This window comes from Lithobates pipiens, unplaced genomic scaffold, assembly GCF_037356315.1.
Source record: "Lithobates pipiens isolate NorthernLeopardFrog02 unplaced genomic scaffold, aLitPip1_a1.2 Scaffold_13, whole genome shotgun sequence".
Classification (NCBI taxonomy): domain Eukaryota; kingdom Metazoa; phylum Chordata; class Amphibia; order Anura; family Ranidae; genus Lithobates; species Lithobates pipiens.
Window position 1 is genome coordinate 12,568,165 of NW_027507718.1, and position 24,469 is coordinate 12,592,633.

The window sequence follows — 24,469 nt, forward strand, 5'->3', positions numbered from 1 at the left end:
GTAAACCAAATGAACCTTTTAACTATAAGGGTAAAATCCCTGTGCATTTTTCTTTGCTATCTTAGTGTCCTATTGGGAAGGTTTTCATTCACTTTCTGTCTCAAGGAAGAGGAGCTCATTAGGGAAATCCTTTTTTGGACAGTTACTACTGGAACAAGTGTCACTGTTGGAAGATTTAGGCACTTTTCCTGTTTCAGTGATAACTCAAAATTTTTGATTTTTTCACTCTCTTTCTGTCTCAAAGAAAATAGTCACCATGACAAAGAGAGGGTGAATTATTAAAAATTCGACAGCAATTTAAAAAATGTGATCAATGTTCTAGCCTTTCCCAATGCTATGCAAACCCAAAAATTTTGGCTTTAGATAAACTGTAAAGTATACAATGACAGGAAAAGTTAAAAATGTGAGTAGAGATTTTGAAATCAGGTACCATTGGATTATGTCAATTTTGACTGTCTACAAAGTTAAAACTTTGACACACTTGTTGTTACTCGTAATGCATTGTGACTGCTAATAAAGGACCCCCACCTTGCATGTGATATGTACATCCTTTTTAGACTGTAAACTCCAAGAACAGGGGCCCTAAATCCTTTTGGATTGAATGGTATTGTAACTGTTCTGTCTCCCTTTATTATGTAAAGTTCTGCATAAAATGTTGGCGCTATATAAATCCATAATAATAATAGTAATAATAATAATGTCATGCAGCAGTAGTGTAACCTTCAGCCACCCTGGATCTGGAGGCTGAATTTGGGGCTCTTGTTAGGTGCAGCAAGGAGACGTTTCAACTTAACAGAGCTATATGCAGACACTTGCTGTTGATTGATATAGCTTGTCAGGTGTGACTGGTTTGCTTTAATCTCTCAATTTAGTGTTTCATTATTATTATTATACAGGATTTATATAGCGCCAACAGTTTGCGCAGCGCTTTACAACATGAGGACAGTCAGTACAGTTACAATACAATTCAATACAGGAGGAATCAGAGGGCCCTGCTCCTTAGAGCTTACAATCTAGAAGGGAGGGTCAAGTGAAACAAAAGGTAATCATTATATAACATCTAATGTTCGTGTATATATAATTTCAGCAGCTTTTATAATTATTACCAAATGTTCGTCAGTATTGAACTTTACAGGCAAGTGGTTTTGTTATTCCAATGATTTGATTAATCAGGGACACATGAGAAGGCCGAATACTTATAATTAGTCAGGCCGGAGAAATGCGTAACAAGTTTACGTTTCGTAAGTAGCGGTTTGTAAGCCGGCATTTCGGCACATCTAAAGGTCTTTTAATCATACTGCTACTTTGCCGGCATTCTACAGTATCTGAACTCTATATTTTCAAATTGCACTTGGCAATATTACTCATAGTGATCAACAGTGTTGACATCACAAAAGTTGCCTGTGGTCTTCTGATAATTGCATTACCAGTAAAGAATAATAGTATAGTATAAGAAAAAAGTTCTGCCTATAATCATAAGTGGGATCACTTAAACTTCCTGCATTTGTAGAGAGAAGTCTGAAAGCTATTAATTTGCCTGTGATTAGGAATATATGGTTGGCATATAATGGCCTAACGACAGATCACTGAAACATTTCACTTGGTGACTATCTGTTATTACATAGGAAGTCTTTTGGGTAGTAAATCTGTCTGGTATATTTTTTATGCACAGATAAATCTTTATAGCATGTGTTGCAACTCTCTAAAAGGTTTGAGGGAAAAAAAAACAAAAAGAATAATGATTTCAGCGGATGCCAAAACTCATTAACCCTGCCATCGTATATTTTACAAAATATATTAATCTCATAAATGTCATTCTTGGCTCTAAAATACAGACTACAACCAAAGATATAAGCACTACAATTAACAATAGGAAAATAACAATTTTTCTTTCATTGTGCAAGATTTTACTCATGTATTCTGTAATTAAAATCACAATTGAAATCTGTTATCTGTATTAAATAAAAGTATATGTAATGCCATCAGAAATCATAGTTCTGCCTCCCAGCCATAGCTTTTACAAAGCCAAATGATGATGTTTTAACACACACATTCTGATTAAAGAATCTCTGGACAATCTCTTTTAGTTATACTAGCATTTATAAACCATGCAAGCCTTTCTAAACAGTCCATTAATTATATTCCCAATCAGGTGGGCCCTAAATCTAACATCTTTAACTGCTAATTTAACTGCTGAAGTCCTTGAGAATGTGATCCAGTCTACTGGTGCAAGTTAAAGGAGAAGTACAGCCAAAGCTGATTTGGCTGTACTTCTCCTATGGATCACGGGAGTGCTGGCACTTTTCTCAGCCTATCAGGAAGCCGCTGAGAGCCTAAGCCGGCCACTCCCACCCCCTCCACAGCCCAGCGCTGCAGTAAGCACGGGGAGGGGGGGGGCAGAGCAGAGAGCCGATGACTGACAGTCACCAGCTCTCTGCTCACGGAGTTCTCAGAATCAAGCGATCGGTGGTGTTTAACCACTCGGTTCTCAGTGTTAGAGCCAGCGGGGGACAGATGCAGCATCAGACTGAAGCTGCATCCACATAGGTGAGTATGATTTAAAAAAATAAAAAAATCCCATACTTCTCTTTTAGGTTGACCTTAAGGTGGGCAATTTATATATGCAGACTATTCAGCTGCACAAAGGTCCTCTTCAGCTTGTGTCCCTGTTTTGTAATATTGAAATTGAGTCCTTCCTTCATTCTCTACTGACCAATATTGAAGCTGACCATAGATGGGTAGAATAGTGAATTAAAATTCTTTGGAAAGTCTTAGGAAAATGTGTACGAGAATTCCCAGAGAATTTGAATGCCATTCAAAAGATTTTGTTTGCTTTCAATGTTTGATTTTGGAATGAATGGTCTTTTTGACAAACAAAACCACATACACTGTTAGAAATAAATTTGATTGAGAAAAATGTTCCATCCTGCTCCTTCAAATTTTTTAAACTCTGAGGTCAAAAACAAATGTCAATTTGGCCCACTAATGATTAGAAAGGCGAACAAACTTTCTCAGTATTTTGTTTTCCTAAGACTTTTTGTTTGAACTTCTAGCCATCTAAGTCCAGCTTGAGAAATAAAGAAAGTGTCCCCTATTTCCTCTTTATGTGATTTGACCTGGAAGTGAAGAGGTTGTTTACTGCCTGACTCTGTTTGCATTTCAAACCATAAATCAGGGTATTGCATAATGGAAAAACACCAGTGAAATTGACACATATATACCAGTGATTATGTCAAATGCATATATGCGTAGAACCACTTAAAAAAAAAAAAAAGGATGTTTGAGTAGGAAAACACCATAACTTACATGTGTCAGGTTTAAGATGGCTATTGGTAATTCCAAAATACTGGGGATTTTCAATGACGGGGATCTTTGTCATACCAATGATTACAGCATCAGGGCCTCCTTCTGAAGAAGATGGTGTGTTGCTACCATTGGAAATATGGTGTAGTGGACTGGCTGAGTCATCATCATTACTAATCACAGAGGAGGGACCTGGAAGAAAAAAACAAGTTCTATTACTTCATGGTAATTCATCAAGTAGGAAAACACTGGTAAATAATGGGATAACTTCCAGCAGGCCTAATTAGTAAACATGTTCAACATAGCCTAGGACTAAGTTGGCAAGCCACTATATGAACATATATCCTGGTAATGAATCCAGTCAAAGATTCATCGGTTTGAGTTCCCTTTGTACTTGCAGTCATATTGACAAGTGCACTGTATTCTATTGCTGAAGGCCAAAAGGTGTGTAACACAGTCCGTCACTACAACAGCTCAGGTTTTACTATTTATAACACAAATATCATTCAGGCTTTTGCTGCAGCAGAGGTGTCTTGTTGGAACCCTGGTTTATTAAATAGGAGCATGGATTATCTATTGTTTGCATGTGATGAATAATAAAGTACAAGTTCCCCAGTTCCTATGTTTTCATGCATAAGACATGGAAACAAGGCTAAGTGACTCAACTATGCACAAAAACATAGGAAATGGGGTGCAGACAAATGGCAGCAGGTGCTATGGACTGATGAGTTAAAATATTTGGCTATAGCAGGAGGCAGTGTGTTCACCGAAGGGCTGGAGAGCGGTACATAAATGAGTGCAGGTTCCTGGTTTGGGGCTGCAAGTTTGGGGCTGCATTTCTGCAAATGAAGTTGGAGATTGTGTCTGTATCAATGGTGTCCTCAACACAGGCAGATACTTATACAGGCATACCCCGCTTTTAAGTACACAATGGGGTTTATTTACTAAAGCTGGAAAGTGCAAAATCAGGCTCACTTCTGCATAGAAACCAATGAGCTTCTAACTCCAGCTTGTTCAATTAAGCTTTGGTAATAAAACCTGGAAGCTCATTGGTTTCTATGTAGAAATGAGCCTGATTTTGCACTTTCCAGCTTTAGTAAATACATCCCATTGGATACTTAAAAGTGGGGTATGCCTGTATATCATGCCACACCATCATTGACCCCAAGTTTATTCTGCAGCAGGACAACAACCCAAAACATACAGCCAATGCCATTAAGAACTACCTGCAGGATAAAGAAGAACAACGAGCCCTGGAAGTGATGGTTTGGCTCCCACAAAGCCCTGATCTAAACATCATCAAGTCTGTCTGGGATTACATGAAGAGACAGAAGAATTTAAAGGAGCCTATATCCACAGAAGATCTGTGGTTAGTTTTCCAAAATGTTTGTAACAACCTTATATCAGCAAATAGTATGAAGTCCACAGGTACTACTATAAGTACTAGTATATATATACTAAAGCAACGCTATTGTCACTTCAGCGTATGACAAGATTTCATATGTTTAGAAACCCACGAGGAAATATAGATGACAGGTGGTGATGAGAAAAAGTCCAAAAGACACAGGATGTGGTCCTAATGCTGGATAGTACTAGTGCACGTCACACCAAGATCCTCCAAAACTTACGTCACACTCCCCTTAGGGGTTCTCACTCACCAGATGTAAAGATAAAAACAGCCTTTAATATGCCAAGAAGTAAGTTTGTAACAAACTACCTGCATTTATAAGAATTTATAAGCATAAGAATTTATGCTGTTTTGAAGGTAAAGAGTGGTCACACCAAATATTAATTTGATTTGGATTTCTCCTCTGTTCATTTACTGTCCATTTTGTCAATTGATACAAATAAACTATTAGCTTTTCTATTTCTGAAAGCATTCTTAATTTACAGCATTTTTTCAAACATGCCTGACTTTTGCACAGTATTGTATATTTTAAACGTGTTTTGATTTGATGTGCTTTTAGCCTTTGTCATGCCCTGTATGGGAGAGGGAGTACTTTGGGCCATTCAGGTGGCTTGCATGCATTTGTACTTACAGGATAAAGAAACTAAAAAGGGAACACAAGAAGGTGATTGTGTTGCTTAACTGGAGTAGAAAAAAGTCAAGTCATCCTTTTGGCTGTGTTGTTTGAAAGGGCTCTTTAGATCCTAGGACTTGATGGACAGAAATACAAAGCCGTTACCAGGTAAAGCTACCTTAAAAGCTATCTAAATACAATAGAGTATTTAGCTGTTTAAGTTCAATTCTAATCAGTTGATAACAGTCAGTACAATAAAAAATGTAATGCTGATTTTTGAATGCTCGTGGTTGTCCTGGGATACCTGCACATTGACCAGTTTTAATCGGAAATTAATATTGTTTTTGGAGCAAAATACTTTTTTTTCTATGGTATTGACATGAGAATTTATAGATAGGCAACACCTATCCTTCTATTGATTAGTGGTTCCAAATTAATAATAACTACTGCAGAAGGGAACAGACACAAAAGATACACTTTGCATCTTTCCAAATAACTGTTCTGCTTTATTTTGATGCAATTGAAGGTTTTTATACACATGATTACGTAGGTATCACATTAATATTACAATTGTACTTTTATGGTAACAAGGGGCATAACATAGGCAGGCTAATTCTAATCAGGACTCGAAAGAATGCAAACGTGTACTGAAAATATTAATAGTGCTGTGTGCACAGTGAGGGCAGTGTGCAATACATAAAAAAATAGAATTCAATTATATACAGAACTTACACATTTCCTTTACAGTATCTTTAATAAAATACTCCATGGGAATTCTTTATAGTATATACAATGTATATGATAACCATGTAAGTACAGTGAATTAAAACTTTTGGTTCTACACTCCTTTTCTCTGTGTTATAGCACAGCAAAATCTGGTGCAGCTGTACATGGTAATCAATCAGCTCCTACCTACAGCTTGTTCAATGAAGCTTTGACAAAAAAAAATACAAACAGATTGGTTTCTACGCAGAGCTGCACCAGATTTTGCACTCTTCTGTTTTAGTAAACCAATCACAAAGTGTTGTAGCAATAGTTGATTTTAGTTCCAGCTACCGTATTAGAAATTATATTTATTGCAGGCAAATTAGATGATTGTCACAGTCCTTTTTTCTGAAATAGATTTTTCTGGATGATCCCTTTTGTTCTTCTAGGATAAGGGTGTTTTCTGTTTTGTGCATAAAAGTGTGTCCCTGGCCTAAACGATTGTTCTTGTTTATGTCAATGTCATACAGAAAAATCAAGCAGGTCTTATTAATTCTATCTTATGGCTGTAGGAAGCTTTACAGTTATGCCCTGTACACACGGTCGGACATTCCGAACACAAAATCCGTAAGATTTTTTTCAGACGGATTTTGTCCGAAACTAGTGTTGCATACACACGGTCGGACAAAGTTGTCTGAAAATCCGATCGTTCAGAACGAGGATGCCCTTCATTGCTTATGACGGGACTACGTAGAGGCTAGTAGCCATTAGCTTTGGTCTCGTAATTTTATCTGAGCATGCTTCGCAATTTCCGATGGAAAAAGTTTGATAGAGCCCACACACGATCAGATTTTCTGATAATATAATGCGATCAGACCTTTTCCGTCGGAATTTCCGACCATGTGTACAGGGCATTAGAGTTATATCCTTTTTCCTCCAATATATATTTAGTGTTTCTGTACAAAGGACACCATGTCCTGGTAGAATAAAGATCATCTCATGGGGTGATCAAATGGCAGAAATATTGAGGTCTAGATTGTTAAATAATACTGCAAAAAAGGTTCTACTACATATGTATTTTAATATATGTTCTTTATGTGAAATAAATTCCAAAACCAAAGCTTTCGCAAGGGGAAAAAAAAAAAACACTCGCTAGCTGTTGACTGGTTTCTTTACTTTACATGAGCTTCAAATGTGGATAAACTCTGATGTACACAAAGTCTTTCACTAAAAAAAAACAAAAAAAACATAAAACTCTCCGCCTTCTACCTGCCTGTAGATTCAACAGACTAGTTATGTTAATTAACATCTTTAACCTCCCTGGTGGTATGATTATGTCCGAATTTTGTGTCTCAAAGCGGTACAATTGCTTTGCATAGAAATTTGGGTTTTTATATTGTAGGCCTTAGCAATAACACACTTAAATCTGTCCAAACAAAAGTCCAGTAGATATCCCGAATATGATAAAGTATGAAACACAGAATCATAAATTATAATATAATAAATAACTCTCAATATTTCCGGCTATCTTCCAGCATATTATTTCCTGCTGTTTTTTGCCCTGCACAGTGCAACAGGTGACAGACATTAATTGGATTACTAAACACTGCAGTCCAGGTTTATCAAACAATTAAAGCCACATATATTCAGTATAACCTTCTGTCGAGGTGCCCACAACGTGCAGGTGTATCCTCTAGACCAGTGTTTCTCAACTCCAGTCCTCAAGGCACCCCAACAGGTCATGTTTTCAGGATTTCCCTCAGATGAAATGGCTGTGGTAATTAACACTGAATTTCACTGATCAAATCACCTTTACAAACTAATGGCAAGCCTGAAAACATGACCTGTTGGGGCGACTTGAGGACTGCAGTTGAGAAACACTGCTCTAGACAATGAAAGCCATATGTAAAGCTCTTTTGGTTACTCACTGATAGCTGGGTTTATTGAGAATCCTCTTCACAGTATGGTAGAATTCATTATGTTGGTCATATACATACCAATTTCATCCAGCTGATTGCTTATCTGGTTGATGCTGATAGGTGTTTAACGCAGTGTCAGTCCATCAAATGTGTTCAGATGGTAATCCAAGGACTAATGTTTAATCCATATCTATTACCATAATGTCCGTCAATTGTAGACGGTTGTCCATATATAGGTTGTATGAGCTGGTCGTTACCAACTTATCATCAAGAAACAGCTTAAAGTCCTCCAATCCATATAAAAGGTATTGATTTGGATCGGTGAATAGTAGGGGTGTTCACCCAGCTTGAAAACGTACACGTTTCTTTCCACAAGGGGCGGAACTTCGTCAGAGGTAACTGTATTTAATATACAATATTTCTTTTGCATATATATATATATATATATATATATATATATATATATATATATATATATATTGTTATATTTATATTGTTGTTTATACATGTACTGAGTGCACCTATCCACAGTACACTAGCTGCAGCCAATTTATACACTTATCACTGCCTATTAGTTGCGCCGGTGACACTTATACTACTACAATGGAGGGCTGATGGGCTCACGATTAGGTCTCTAACAAGGCTCAGTCCCAGCATTCAGACTCTTCCTAGCTCTCCCTGACTACACAGAGTCGCTCCAGCAACATGATGGTGGTAAGGATGGGAAAGTGAAAGGAAAGAGGCACAAGCAGCCGGCAGCACACACGGCTACACACTGGCGGCTGGGGAGAAAAGAAGAGAGCAGGCGCAGACACACACAGCCTGCTCCTCCAGCAGTGTGCTGCAATATTTTCCAGTTGTATTACACTACTGTGTTGCTGAATGTGTAAAAAAGGGCATAGTGGTCTGTCATATGTGATATACATTGTGGTGTACAGACTGTGACAAAGTTAAAATAAATAATATACATCAAGGTGTGGCACTTCGCTTAGCATTGCTGAATAGAATGTGATTGACCAGTTACAACCCCCTCTAATGTAAATAGAGAGCAGCTGCCCCAGACCATGACTTGAATGACTTAGGTATTGCTCTGAACTTTAAGAATGAATTGCCCCACATTGTTTAAAGCTACAAAGGTCAGTGTTGGCTTGTTATAAAACTAATTTACAGTTTGTTAAAGTGTATGCCAAGATAAAAAACATTTGTTTTAGTTTTGAATAGAGTGAAAAAGGATTTGAACCGGTTCTTGTGACAACGGTGAACTTCCAGATGCAACAGAATTGAAATGAAAGTCTGTAACAGGGACACAGACAAAAATAAAAAAAAATCCATTTTGCCTTTTTTAGCCTTCCATTATTCTTCTAAAAAATTATTTGATTTCCCCTCACTTCTTGTCAAGTAAAACATTGTCAACAAGATAGCAAGTGAGGATCTCTAATGGAGCCCCAGATATCTGTAAAAACCTGATCCTCTCTATCCAAAATTAACCACTTAAGTATCGAGCCTTAGCTCTAAGTTTGAAACAGTTTTTTTGTTTTTTTTTGCTGGAAAATTACTTAGAACCCCCAAACATTATACATTTTTTATAACACCCTAGAGAATAAAATGGCAGTCCTTGCAATACTTTTTGTCACACCGTATTTGCACAGCGGTCTTACAAGCGCACTTTTTTTTTGAAAAAATACATTTTTTTTAATTACAAAATAGAAAGTTAGCCCAATTTTTTTAATATTGTGAAAGATAATGTTATGACGAGTAAATTGATACCCAATATGTCATGCTTCAAAATTGCGCCCGTTCGTGGAATGGCGACAAACTTTTACCCTTAATAGTCTCCATAGGCGACGTTTAAAAAAGTCTACAGGTTGCATGTTTTGAGTTACAGAAGAATTCTAGGGCTAGAATTATTGCTCCCGCTCTATTGATCGATACCTCACATGTGTGGTTTGAACATCGTTTTCATATGCGGGCGATACTCACGTATGCGTATTCTGCACGCGAGCTCGTCGGGACAGGGCGTGTTTAAAAATTAATTAATTTATTTTACCTTTTATTTTTTATTTTTACACTGTTTTAAAAAAAATTTAAAATGTTACTTTTATTCCTATTACAAGGAATGTACACATAGAAAAAAAGAATGACAGGTCCTCTTAAATATGAGATCTGGGGTCAAGAAGACCTCAGATCTCATATTTATACTAAAATGCAATAAAAAAAAATTGTCATTTAAAAAAATTATTTTAAAAAAATGACCCTTTAAGAGCTATGGGCGGAAGTGAAGTTTTAACATCGCCTCCGTCCTGCAATGTCATGGAGACGGGTGGGGGCCATCTTCCTCTCACTTGTCACTGCCACTGACATCAAAGGACCGGATCGCCGCTTAACAGAGACGTCGGCAGTGGCGGAGGGCCCCTCTCCCACTGCCGATATAAGTGATTTTGCGGCAAATCCACCGCAGAAATCACTTTTATCTTGTAGCCGACCGCCCACCGAATACGAAGATACCGGGGTTTTTGCAGCTAGCTGCTGCCATAAGAACGATACCCGTCCTCAAAGTTAGGACGTATATCGCGTGCGCTAGTCGGCAAGTGGTTAAGAAAAAATGTTTTGGCTTGATGTATACTTTAAGAATATTTAAATACTTGTTTGTGCATAGTGTGGCCACAGATTGACATAAACACTTACAATTTTGGTACAGTGTTCTTTAATTCCCAAAAATATGATGTAACTGCCAAGATACGCCCAACAATTTGCATATCTCAAAAAAAAAAAAAAAATGTAAATCTCAAAATATATGTAGTGAATAAGGAAAAAGAGTAAAATTTTAAATCAAATAAATGCAACTGTAGATTGCAAATGGTTGCTCTGGAAACACTGCTTCCTGCTTGGTCTATCATGTCTGAACTCTATGTGGTCATTGACTACATCAGCTTATAGCAAAGCTTTTGATAAATGGATCCAATGATGACGCATGCTGTTAAATGCTTGCTTATTTGACAAATTAGCTGTTTTACATGAAATCGCCTAAATTCCATTCCCTTAATGCACCAACTAAATCACATTACAGCTACGGACATGCAGATGATGCTAGCTGTGGAGCAGAATACCCAGGAATCACAGATGAGAAAACAATTTTCTGAAAAGTCATTTTAAAAAACAGATTTCTGCTGACAAGCAGCCGTGGCATGCCCTCTCATGAATCATGCAGGCACTGGAAAGAGTGCAAAATCTCCGCTTACACTGATTAAATGAGGTCACCTAATTACTTGTCACAATGATCTAAGTAGCTGGATTTTGACACCTATTATTGACTGTCATATGTCAAGCAAGTCATTCCTGTGACTGGAAATATTCATAGGTTTTGATTTACTAAAGGCAAATGGTTTCTCTTGCAAGGGAAGTTGCACTTTGAAAGGAAATTTTCCCCAGAATTTAGTGAAACTCTACTGACCTCCATCATCCAAAAAAACATGATTTGGTATTCTTTGCAAAGTGATATTTCACCACGCTCACTAAACTCTGGGGAAAATTGCCTTGCAAATTACAACTTACTGTGAAGTGAACAGCCTATTTGCCTTTAGTGAATCAGCCCCATAGCACCTCCAGTTACATAGTTTGTAAGGTTGAATAAAGACACCAGTCCATCCAGTTCAACCTGAGTGAGTGTCTACAATTGTCCCTATCCCTGTACATTGCACACTCACATCAGCCCCTACCCTCAAGGAGCCTACAATCCAAGGCCCCCATTTATATACTAGGGCCAATTTTGGACAGAAGCCAATTAACCTACCTGCATGTCTTTGGAGTGTGGAAGGAAACCGGAGCACCCAGAGGAAACCCATGCAGGCACAGTGAGAACATGCAAACTCCAGGCAGGTAGTGTCATGGTTGGGATTCGAACCAGCGACCCTTTTTACTGCTCAGGCAAGAGTGCTAATCACTGCACCACTGTGCTGCCCAGTTGGTATATACACTATAGTCATTTTGTTCTTGGTTAATATTTTAGACTGAGCATTAAAGTAACCATTTCTATAATAATGCAGAACAATGTAAAAGGCTTACTTAGTACCTCCCCTCCCCAGCAGCATATATTCACTTTTCCTAACTCCTCCACGGCTCCTTCTGGTAGCCAGAAAAGTCCAAAGTGTGTAAATACCAGATGGATATGTAAAAGTTCACACAGGGCTATGGGGGAAAGGGGGAACAAGCAAACAGCCCCCCTCCTAAACCATACCAGGCCACATGCCTTCAACATGGGGGGGTACTTTAGGGTGGGGGGCTTTGCTCACTCCACAGCACCTTGTCCCCATGTTGATGGGAACATGGGCCTCTTTCTGACAACCCTGGGCTGTGGTTGTGGGGGTCTGTGGACACGGGACTCATCGGAATCTGGACGCCCCCTTTAACAAGGGGGGCCCCAGATCCTGGACCCCTCCCTATGTGAATTAGTATGGGCAGTCATGATTGATGATAAATCTACATTGGGGCTCTTTTTTTTATAAAGGAATTGCCTCCTGTCTTTATTTTTGGCACTTTTTTTGGTGAATGGGTAGGGGTAAAATGTACCCCATACTCATTCACATAGCGGGGCCCAGGATCAAGGGGCTCCCTTGTTAACCACTTTGGCCCCGGAATATTTGGCTGCTCAATGACCAGGCCATTTTTTGCGATACGGCACTGCGTCGATTTAACTGACAATTGCACGGTCGTGCGATGCTGCACCCAAACAAAATCAACGTCTTTTTTTTCCCTACAAAAAGAGCTTTCTTTTGGTGGTATTTGATCACCTCTGCATTTTTTTGTGCTATAAACAAAAGAAGAGCGACGATTTTGAACAAAACACAATATATTTTACTTTTTGCTATGATAAATATTCCATTATTCTCCCCAAAAATGTTTTTCCTCAGTTTAGGCCGATATGTATTCTTCTACATATTTTTGGTTAAAAAAAATCGTATTAAGTGTATATTGATTGGTTTGCGCAAAAGTTAGGCGGCGTACACACGCGGGGACTGTCTGCCGAAACTAAGTTCGTCAAACAGTCCGCTCAAACTTTTGAATGAACGAACACGCCCACACACGGCACTTTTTGAGCGGACAAATACGGCAAACTTTGTTCGTCGTACTAAGTCCGCGCAACTTTTGAAATGAGCGGACTCGCCCACACACGAGGCAACAGTCCGCTCATTTCGAGCGCGTGTGCAGGTAGGCGGGGCCCGCGACGGAGACGTCGCGGGCTCCGCCGCCTGGAATGGACTTAAAGGGGAACCCCAACACCGAAAAAAATCGGCGTGTGGGGTCCCCCCAAAGTCCACAACAGACCCTTGTCCGAGCACGCTACCCGGCCGGCCAGGAAAGGGGGGCGGCCCCCCCACCCCAAAGCACCTTGTCCCCATGTTGATGAGGACAAGGGCCTCTTCCCGACAACCCTGCCCGTTGGTTGTCGGGGTCTGCGGGCGGGGGGCTTATCGGAATCCGGGAGCCCCCTTTAATAAGGGGGCCCCCGGATACCGGCCCCCCACCCTATGTGAATGAGTATGGGGTACAATGTACCCCTACCCATTCACCTGTAAAATAAAAGTACCCAAAAAAAAACACAACACACGAGATAAAATATTTTATTGCACAGCTCCGAGGGTCTTCCGTCTTCAGGGGTCTTGTCCCCCTCTTCGGTTCTTCTGCCGGGCCACCGCGCCTTCTTATAGCTCTTTTGCAGGCGGTGGCCCGGTCTTCTGTCGCCGCCTTCCGTTCTTCTGTCGCCGCCTTCCGTTCTTCTGCCGGGCCACCGCACCTTCTTATAGCTCTTTTAGAGGCGGTGGCCCGGTCTTCTGTCGCCGCTGTCGCCGCCGCCTTCCGTTCTTGTTCTTCTTCTTGTTCTTCTTCTTCTTCTCCAGGAGATGTTGACACGTCGCTCTCTCCGGCCGGAATGCCAGAGCCGCGCTGAGCAGCCACTTATATAGTGACAATGGGGCGGTGTCACATGGTATATGTCACATGGGTTGGTCACATGGTGACCCCGCCCCCTTACGATGTCATAGTCCCCATGTGACATCAACCCATGTGACCAACCCATGTGACATATACCATGTGACACCGCCCCATTGTCACTATATAAGTGGCCGCACAGCGCGGCTCTGGCATTCCGGCCGGAGAGAGCGACGTGTCAACATCTCCTGGAGAAGAACAAGAAGAACAAGAAGAAGAACAAGAACGGAAGGCGGCGGCGACAGCGGCGACAGCGGCGACAGAAGAACCGAAGAGGGGGACAAGACCCCCGAAGTCGGGAGAAGAGGCCGGCGGCGGGGAGGAAGAAAGCCGGACTCCTCCGCTAGCAAAAGAGCTACAAGAAGATAGCGGAGGAGTCCGGCGAGAAGACCCCCGAAGACGGAAGACCCCCGGAGCTGTGCAATAAAATATTTTATCTCGTGTGTTGTGTTTTTTTTGGGGTACTTTTATATTACAGGTGAATGGGTAGGGGTACATTGTACCCCATACTCATTCACATAGGGTGGGGGGCCGATATCCGGGGGCCCCCTTATTAAAGGGGGCTCCCGGATTCCGATAAGCCCCCCGCCCGCAGACCCCGACAACCAACGGCCAGGGTTGTCGGGAAGAGGCCCTTGTCCTCATCAACATGGGGACAAGGTGCTTTGGGGTGGGGGGGCCGCGCGGCCCCCCCTTCCCCAAGGCACCCCCCATGTTGAGGGCACGCGGCCTGGTACGGCTCAGGAGGGGGGGCGCGCTCGCTCGCCCCCCTTTCCTGGCCGGCCGGGTAGCGTGCTCGGACAAGGGTCTGTTGTGGACTTTGGGGGGACCCCCACGCCGATTTTTTCCGGCGTTGGGGTTCCCCTTTAAGTCCATTCCAGGCGGCGGAGCCCGCGACGTCTCCGTCGCGGGCCCCGCCTACCTGCACACGCGCTCGAAATGAGCAGACTTCCCTCCGAGCGGGAACAGTTTGCTCATTTCGAAAGTGGCCTACACACAGGCGGACTGTTCGCTCAAACCAAGTTTCAGCGGACAGTTTTTCGGAATTTCCGAAAAACTCTGTTCGTCAAACTGTCCGCTGAAACTGTCCGCTGAAGCCCCACACACGAGCGGACTGTCCGCTGAAACACTGTTCAGCGGACAAAGTTGAGCCAACAGTCCGCCCGTGTGTACGCGGCCTTATTGTCTAGGGGATAGATGTATGGCATTTCTAATATTTTTTTTTGTTACTAGTAATAGAGGTGATCTGTGATTTTTATCGGGACTGCAATATTACGGCAGAGACATCGGACACTTTTGAAATTTTTTCTGGGAACACTGACAATTATACAGTGATCAGTGCTATAAAAATGCACTGATTACTGTATAAATGTCACTGGTAGGGAAGGAGTTAACAGTAGGGGGCTATCATGGGGTTAACTGTGTTCCCCAGGTGTGGGGGGGTGAGACTGACTAGGGGAGGAGAGAGATCGGTTGCTTGCCTCCCCGTTCCTGTGCTGCCAGGCTGCATGCATGGATAAGGGTCTGGTATGAATTTTAGGGGGGACCCCATGCCGTTTTTTTAATATTGGCGTTGGGTTACCCTTAAAATTCTTACCAGACCCAAATCAATTTTTTTCCTATTGTCGGCAATATTTTTTTTTCATTCAACTGTCAGTGGGGAAACCCTTTGACAGCTGATGACACATCCGTTGTTAGGGATGCAACAGCTGGCTTCCCGGCCCACTCCTTAACAACCAGCTTATTCACTGTTCCCAGATTGGGGAAATGTTTGCCCAATCAGGGCCTAGAATTCACTGTGCAGCATGCAGTGCATTGGGGGCGCTCGGTGGACAAACATCCTGCCGAGCACCCCAAAAATGTGGTTGATCGCTGAATGGGTGAACAGACAGAACTTTTGCTCAGTTCAAATTGTTTGCCCAACTCTAGTCATGATGTAGTGCCCTCCTCTAGTTAGGCGGCTGGCTAAGTTTAGTTTTTGGCTTTATTGTATTCAGTGGAGCAGGAATCTGTTGTTTTTGTCTGGTCAGGGTTTCCGGTCTGGGTATTTTAATTCTTCCACCTGCTTCTGGGAGAAGCTTCCAGAACAGAGTCAAATGTCCAGTATTAATATTTATCATGTCACAGTCAATCCCTTCAAGAAGGTACCCAGAAGATGGCTGGGGAGATAATACATGTTTGAGATGCCTTACCAGAGTGCGCTTTTCTCTCCATGGAAGGTTCCAGTTCTCCTGGGGCTGCTTCCCCTGGGAAACAGCTAGTGAGAGAAGAAATTGCAGTATCTATCACATCAGGTGCTGGGCTTAGGGCCTAGAGAAAATTGCTAAAGGATTATTTGCTGGGGGGCATCCTCCTGGAGTCCTGTCTGGAGAAGGATCAGACAGCCACAGCCTAGGACATTGTGGGCAAATACTCTGAGGACTCTTCAGTATGCAGGTGCTAGAAAGGAAGTAAGTGCCAGAGGATGCTATATGGATTGGGACTGCACTTATAGAGTCCTAGATATATTACCTTCAGGAAAGGCTGTCCTACTCAAGTGATCCAGCAATAAATTCTAAAAAGACATCCCCTAGACTGAGCCTGTATTGTCAGTGTGCATGAAAATGTGTGTGTGCCAGGCAGCCTCTGTACTAGTAAGGGAGACCTGGACACATTCCCAGTAGCCCCTCTGGGGTGAGCACAACAACTACAATTGCTTTGTGACACACAGGGGATATACCCTGCATTAAACATTTCTTCCATTTCTTCCATTATGTCTTAACCTTTCTCACAAGGCCCAGAGACAATTGCACAATAAGGTGATGGTAAGGCTTTATTTCTTTACTAAAGTAACAAACATGTCATACTTACCTGCTCTGTGCAATGATTTTGCACAGATCAGCCCCAATCCCCAAGCCCTCCTCCAGTCTGCCCCACCCCCACCAAGTTCCCCCTTGCTTTCTATGAGGGAACTCTTGACAAAATTTGACTGACAAAAGCAGGAGCCAATGGCCAATGCTGCTATAAATCTGCCCTGCGAGGAGGGAGAAAGCGGAGAGCAACTGCTCTCATGCACAGTGCATAGAATGCATTAAGGTAAAAATAAAAATGCCACCCTCTTTATTTGTCCTGTTTACTGTTATCACCATGAATAGAACCTTCCAACGGGAACATTAGTTCTGGTGATCTGGGTGACAACAAGGGATTCCCTCATTTGGGAGGGATTTCCTCTCACTTCCTGTTTTGGCTATATAACTGGAAGTAAAAGAAAATCTCCCCAATGGGACACAGGTGGCAAAAAGAAAAAAAACTGATGGGGTTACAACCTTCCTTTCCAAAATGAAAAAAAAAAATTAATGTGTGCTATTTTCATACAGCAGCAGCAATTTAATAAATCCTCACATAGTGAGATCAAAATTCTGGTCTGGAAGTTCTGGGACCAAATAATAACAATTTGGGGTTGGTATAGTAAAAGAGTACAGGCTATTTATGTTGCAATATGAAAGCTTAATTAAAATGGAAGAAAACCCTAACTGTGTATTCTTAAAAATGTTCCCTCCCTACCTCCTCCTTCCTCTACTGCCTAACTTGCTAACATCAGTGAGTGGCTGCTGCAGAGGATGGGAGGCAGCGCCAACAATGGCTGGGCATGAGAGCCTAGGGGTGATGTCACGGCTCCTGGAATTTGCAGCCATTGTTGAGCGCTCCTTTACACAGAGCTAAAGAATCACATGACCAGACTGGAGTGACTGGAAAGAGGTAAGTATATATATATTTTAGTAATATATAGTATATCATTTTAATACAGGGTAGGCAGAGTAAGTGGGGGGGGGGGGGGGGGCATTTTTATGAATAGTTATAGTTAGGCTTTTCTTCTACTTTAACTTAGTAAATTGGGGTACATTATGCACATTATATATATTAACAACTGCCAGTGTATTATTTAGTTGTTGGAAATATCCCAACAGAAGTACATAGGTCATATAACTAGTAATTAGGTTTATGTATTCAAATGGAAGATGTCATAGAGACAAATAGCAGTGTGATTTTTAGCAAAGAGAAAAAAGGGGAAGAAAATTGCAAGCGTTAACTGTATGTTAGATATAATTGTACTGACTAAGCGGATGCAGCAACCTGGTGCTTATTAACATGTATAATGTGTGGGGTAAAAATCAATAGTAAAGCAGATGGTAGATTTATTATTTGCTGAATACTGAAACATGAAGATCACATGGGTCAGCAGGAAGAATAAGACTCTTGACATTACCATGGGAATCCAGTGCATTTTATTAAAGTTTAATAACAACAACCAAATGTGTAGAAAACACCTTAGCTTGGTTAACACAAATGAAAACTATTAAACAAACAATGGTAATGTTCACATTATCAAGCTTATTTAATAAGGCATTGCAGAATGAACGTGCTACATGTAGCAATTCATTACAACCAAGCAATTTATCTCTTATCTATGTGAATACAACAAACTGAAATCTGGAATCTATAGATTATTTCACTTTGTATTGCTATATTAAAAAAGAATAAAAAAAACTACAGTGATGAATTTTATTGTGAGTATTCCTAATGTTAGCCTGAGACTAAGGGTATCCATACTTAACGCTTAACTCCAGAGTAAGTAAAAATCCTCCATTGCAGAGGGACTGCCCCACACTGTCAGGTTAAATGCTCATTTACATCTAGAGGGTCTGGGAAAAGCACCTTTACTTACCTGATCTTCCACTCCCTCAGGCTCCTTGTGGGCAGGGCTTAATGCCCAACTATGCAGGCAGAGGCAACCATTATGAGAGATCTGCATTAAGGTAGCACTCCAACTTAGAAGCAAGCACAGCTTCTTGGTACAATTAACCCTCTGTGCACAATACACTCAACAGCGACTTCACAGCTGTAACTGTAGAGTTCCTTAAATGGGTGCAACACTTTTGAGGGGACACTGCAGAGCTTGTATCTCACTATTCCAGCTGACCTCTAATGTCATCTCACTGCCACTGCCAGTGACATACTTAAGGCCTTTCAACAGTGTTAAACACAGACTACTTCTGAGGATATTCCACTCTTTCCCCATGACATACAGTCTTGATACAATAGGGCAGCCCAACCTTGGCACCCCAGATGTTTTGGAACTACATTTCCCATGATGCTCATGCGCTCCGCAGTGTAGTTTAGCATCATGGGAAATGTAGTTCCAAACATCTGGGGTGCCAAGGTTCATATAAGCCAATTCCATCGCTCAACTCACCAACCAGTCTGCTGACCAACCAATTTACCTGTCTAACCGTCTGTTAAAAGCAGGGGTTTAGTTAGCACACATTTGCAAAAGCACTGTGAAGGCCAGTTATAGGTGTGGGCAGTGGCCAGTTTTTTGTTACTGTTTCTATATATGGTCCGGGGACACATTGGGCAACTTCACTGCCATTGTGCTCTTGCTGGGTGTCCAGTGTGCTCCTGTTCCTTTAAGGGGGCTTAGGCAGCCTCCAGTCTCACCTGTCCCACATCTATCCATTCCATGCATGTGCTTCCACTGTGGAGACACTTATAAATTTGTAGTGTTAGGACTGCAAACAACACAGGGTGCCGTGACGAGGCCTTGCAGGTCTTATATGCAATTGTAAATGTGTGCTAACTAAACCCGTGTTTTTAACAGACGGTTAGACATGTAAATTTGGTTGGTCAGCAGACTGGTTGGTGAGTTGAGCTATGGAATTGTTTTTGTCTTATATGTATATGCCCTCCATGTGCTCCTCAGTGAGAAGGCCAGTTATAGGTGTGGGCAGTGGCCAATTTTTTGTTACTTTTGGTGTCAAGGTTCACCATCACAATGGGGCTCCGTGCCATGAGGTCAGTCCTGGTATGGGGCACCAGTCACTAGGGATAGGGTCACAATAATAGACCCCTTTGCTACAAGAACACACCTTTGCTACAAGAACACTCTGTCATCCCTGCCAAATCACACTATACACCCAGAGACTGGTGGCTTCCGCACCAAACACTCCACTGGTTACTCATGACAATGACAGATGGTTTCTTTCTTCCCAGCATTCACCACTTGTTAACCTTTGGTATTGCGCATCCCCCTCCCTTGATATAAGCCATGTTCTTTTGTACACCATAAATGCACTGCTTTTAGAAGGTTCAGACCAGGCCTGGCGGAATTTCTGAAACAGTTACTTAAATCTATTGCAGTTTTAAGATTAGTGTATGACAGTCTCTCACATTGTCCTCTATAAACAGTTATAGTTCATCATAGCTTAGGCTTGCCAGTTTGTACCTCTCAGATAGGAAAATTCCCTTCAATAAGGTCCATGATCCAACTTTCCATGCCCTGACTGAGTACTCCAACTCACACTTCTTGTGCTCACAGTAGGACTACATTCTGTAGCATTCTTTCCTGTCTGTTCCCATGTAGATGGCCAAGAGCGACCCTGATAGGCTGTCTCCCCTTGCATTTAAAGTCCACCAAAAGGGGTCAGAGCCATGAACACCCTGGGGTTAGCAGTCTTAACCCCTTCCTAACGCCACACTAATATATACATACTGCTGAACAACAGCAAGAGGCAGTGTGCACCCCAAGAGGACATGTCTTGCACCTGCCTACATCCTGCACACTGCAGTTCCGGTCCCTGCAGCCTCTTCTCCCCTATAACCCCAACCATATGACCTCTGACATCACCAAGAACAATGCAGAGCCCTACAGTGGATATGAGGATGCTGAGAGACAGTCTACCGGTGAAGCATAGGGGAGCACTATTTGCTGGGAAAGCAGAGGATCGGCCAAGTAAAACTGTTTTTAACATCCCCTAGATTAAATAAGCAGTTAACCCTTGTAGTATGGGGCAGCCCCACTGCCAGGGAGATTTTTTTTTTCCTGGAGGTTTTAAAGACATTGATCATTCAATTGGGTACAGTCAGTTTTTTTTTTAACCTATTATGCACATGCAATGTGAGTGCATTTAAAGAGCTATACCAACAGTACAAGTGCTCTTAAAGTGGACCTTTCATACATTTTTCAAATCTTTCAAATAATGTATTTCTGCCAAGTCACAATATACAGCAATCGAAAAAAAACACTAAACTGTACCGTTTTTTATTAAAACTAGTGAATTTGCCTAGTGTATACTGTACACTGGATAATTATGTAAAAGTGCCCACAAATTGCAACCCCCCAGGAAGGTACTGGGGCTGAGCATATTTTTTCAGATAAAAGAGGCTCCTTATTTCTACTATTGGTCATCACACCCTGATAAAGCGAATGTCACACTTTGCTAGCGCAGTGAAAATATTCACCTGTTTCCACAGGTCACTATGGAGAGACCTGTTCAAACAGTTGAGTGTTTCTCTGTCCTGTCCTGCATAGCGATTTGTGGCTGGTTAGTTTCCCCAAGCAATAGGACTGCAAGTGTGATGTGGGCCTTAGGGCCTGAGAGATGATTTTTTTTTTTTCAGTGGTAATTGGTTTATTGGCACTGATACCAGCAAGGGTACAACCCTTGCAAGACCAAATGTGGTATTGGATGTCAGAGAATGCAGGCTAAATTGCCACTTAAGCCAGCAGAAAAAAAATATATATATAAAAAAAATGAATATATTCATCAGTTTAGGCCGATATATATTCTTCTACATATTGTTGGTAAAAATGATCTCAGTAGGCATATATTGATTGGTTTGCGCAAAAGTTATCGCATCTACAAACCATGGGATAAATTTAGGGACTGTTTTTACTGGTAATGGTGGCAATCTGTGATTTTTAGCAGGACTGAGACATTGCCGCGGATAAATCTGACCCCAAATGACACTTTTTGGGGACCAGTGACATCATTACATTGATCAGTGCTATAAAAATGCACTGATCAACGTAAAAATTACACTGGCAGGGAAGGGGTTTACACTAGGGACGATCAAGGGTTAACTGTGTTCGCTAGGTATGTTCTAACTGTAGGGGGGATGGGCTCACTGGGACATGACAGAGATCACTGTTCCTCTGTTCTCCATTTCGGGGAGGAATCAGGGGCAAATCTATGCCTGAATTTGACCCTAAAACAGAGCCAAAGATGCACAGTGCATTGCTCTCTGCAGCTGCAATGGAGATATGTGGACCGGCTCCGTAGGGAGTCGGTCACATTCTACTGCTATGCAAATTGAATGCAGGGAAACTGGAGGTGTGAACCCGGCCCTAAAAATATATTTAATTCCTGAATATCAGATATCTTATGGATTAGTTATTTATCTCATGAATCTCAGTTTTTTCTTTAACTGTTCTCTTGGGTAAAAAATACCCAATACGACTTCACAATTATATTATGTCAGAAGTGAATAATATTTTAAGGAACCCTACTTGATAATTTTTGCACGTTTACTTTGATAGTTGATACTGTCGCCATTTCAATAACAACATTTATTGTTGTAAATATTGTTCTGCAAACCATCTTTGGTTATATCTGCTGTGTGAAGTCTGTGAAGTTACTTGAAAGCCACTGCTGACTATGGCCACTGTCCAATATGAACGCACAACTCCTGCCGTGATCCCAGCTGGTCTGCTTTGGGTCAATCTGGGTTTATTTCCTAGGATGGATCTGATCAGTGAAACAATCTGCTCATGAACAATATATAAAAGTTACAAATAAATCACAGGAAAAGTTCATGGTAATGTTCTACTAATGGCAGTTAAACATTAAAGTAATGGAGCTCCTGAACTCAAGTAAGGGCTATGTGTTTAATTCATATGTATTGTACAGTAGGCTATTACAGTCTGCAAAGTAGGGAATTAATAACAGTCATAAAGCAGTTAGGTATCTGATGGGATCATTTTTACCAGCAGTAGGACAAATTATATAACCACTTCTCATAAATGATGAATTTATGAGCCTTTGGTATTGGCAGCTACAAGGATCTGACTCGTAATGATAATGAAAGTAATAATTATATTAAACCGGTAAGGAACACCCAAATATTTCACAAAAGATACATCAGTCACATAGTAGGGTGCTTGAAAAAAAAGCAAATTTGTTTCTATTTTTTTTTTTTTTTACTTTTTGGCTGCGTATAGATCTATTTTTGTCCCAAGCATGTTTGAATCCACTTACTGTTGACTGAATCACTACCTTTGCTGAAAGTCAATTCCAAACATCAACCATGCTTTGGTAAAATAATGTATTCTAAGCCCTTGTACACACGGTCGGACATTTCGACAACCAATTCCGTCGGATTTTGTCCATCGGATTTTGTCTGTCGGATCTTGTCCGAAACTGTTGCATACACACGGTTGGACAAAGTTGTCGAAAAATCCGATCTTTCAGAACGTGATGACATAATTTTGTTACGATGGGACAACGTTCAGGCTAGTAGCCAATAGCTTTGATGTAGGAATTTGATCTGAGCATGCGTGGCACTTTGTCCGATCGGAATTCTCTACACATGATCGGAGTATGTCCTATCGGACCAGTTTGTCGGAAAATATTTCCAGCAAGTTTGAAAATTTGGTCCGACGGATATTCCGACGGAAACAGTCCGATGCATACCACACACAGTCGGATTATCCGACAACATGGTCCGATAGGACACATTCCGACGGATTCTCCGACCGTGTGTACAAGGGCTAAGATTGGTTTTGAACTTTCCCTACTGTTAGTTTGAGGTCATGTCCCCATGTTCTTGATCTTAGCTTCATATTTAAAATACTGTCCTCCTGAACCTTATTTACATTCTTGATTTATTTAAATTTTTCAAACCTCTTTCCCCAAGACAGTACATATTAAGTACCTGAAGTCTCTGTTGATATGTTTTATCCCCCAGACATTTAACCATTCTTGTTGCCCATCTATCTTTGTTATCCTGTGTTTTTGGTATTCGAAATGAAAAAACCTTGTAGATGACGGAAACAAGATAACTCATTATTTTAAAAATAGTCTATTGTAATTTTGCATTATTAATTAAAATCATTCTTACCACTTTTTTTTAACTCTTCAGATCGTTCCTTATCTTTGTTAACTTTTGTTAACTTTTTCTGATTTTGCTGGTAGCTACAGGGGATTAGTATATATAGGGGGCATTTAAGGAGAGCATATTAATGGCATTCAATTTCCCATAAAAATTTGGAAAAAGTACCACATACTAAAGACATTTTGCATTTTGCTACTGTCCACATAATTTCCCTAATTTTAATCCAGACTAGTATATTGGGAATAATTTACTGAAAATTATGCCTTTTTAGTTTAGCCAGTAACATGCACAAAATGGACATTTACATTGAACCTGATTGGATGACTAAAGTACATTTATGTTAACTGAGCTAAGTGAAAAATATAATCCTTTTATAGATAACCCCCCCCAATGACTTTAGCAGTCCATTTGTTAGATTTTTTTTTTTATCATATTCTTTTATGTAGTCAATATTTTATAGAAAATCTTATGAATAACATATGTAGGTGTGGTTGAATACTTTTACCTGTTTAACAATATTTAAAACTCCATGTATGCCTATTTTTCATTTGTAGAATAACCTCCTGTGGCTTTGGAAAAAAAAATCTGACTGTTGTCAAGTATCAA

At 41.0% G+C, this 24,469-nt stretch overlaps 1 protein-coding gene across 8 annotated transcripts in view; it reads right to left on the minus strand.

Annotated features, from left to right (window-relative positions):
* Window positions 1-24,469, minus strand: part of NTRK2 (neurotrophic receptor tyrosine kinase 2) — a 312,631-nt gene that overhangs the window by 93,296 nt on the left and 194,866 nt on the right. For all 8 annotated transcript variants that reach the window (XM_077474847.1, XM_077474853.1, XM_077474851.1 and 5 more), the window contains one exon: window positions 3,307-3,495. In XM_077474847.1, coding sequence (XP_077330973.1) covers window positions 3,307-3,495 — 189 coding nt within the window. The remainder of the gene's footprint in view (window positions 1-3,306; window positions 3,496-24,469) is intronic.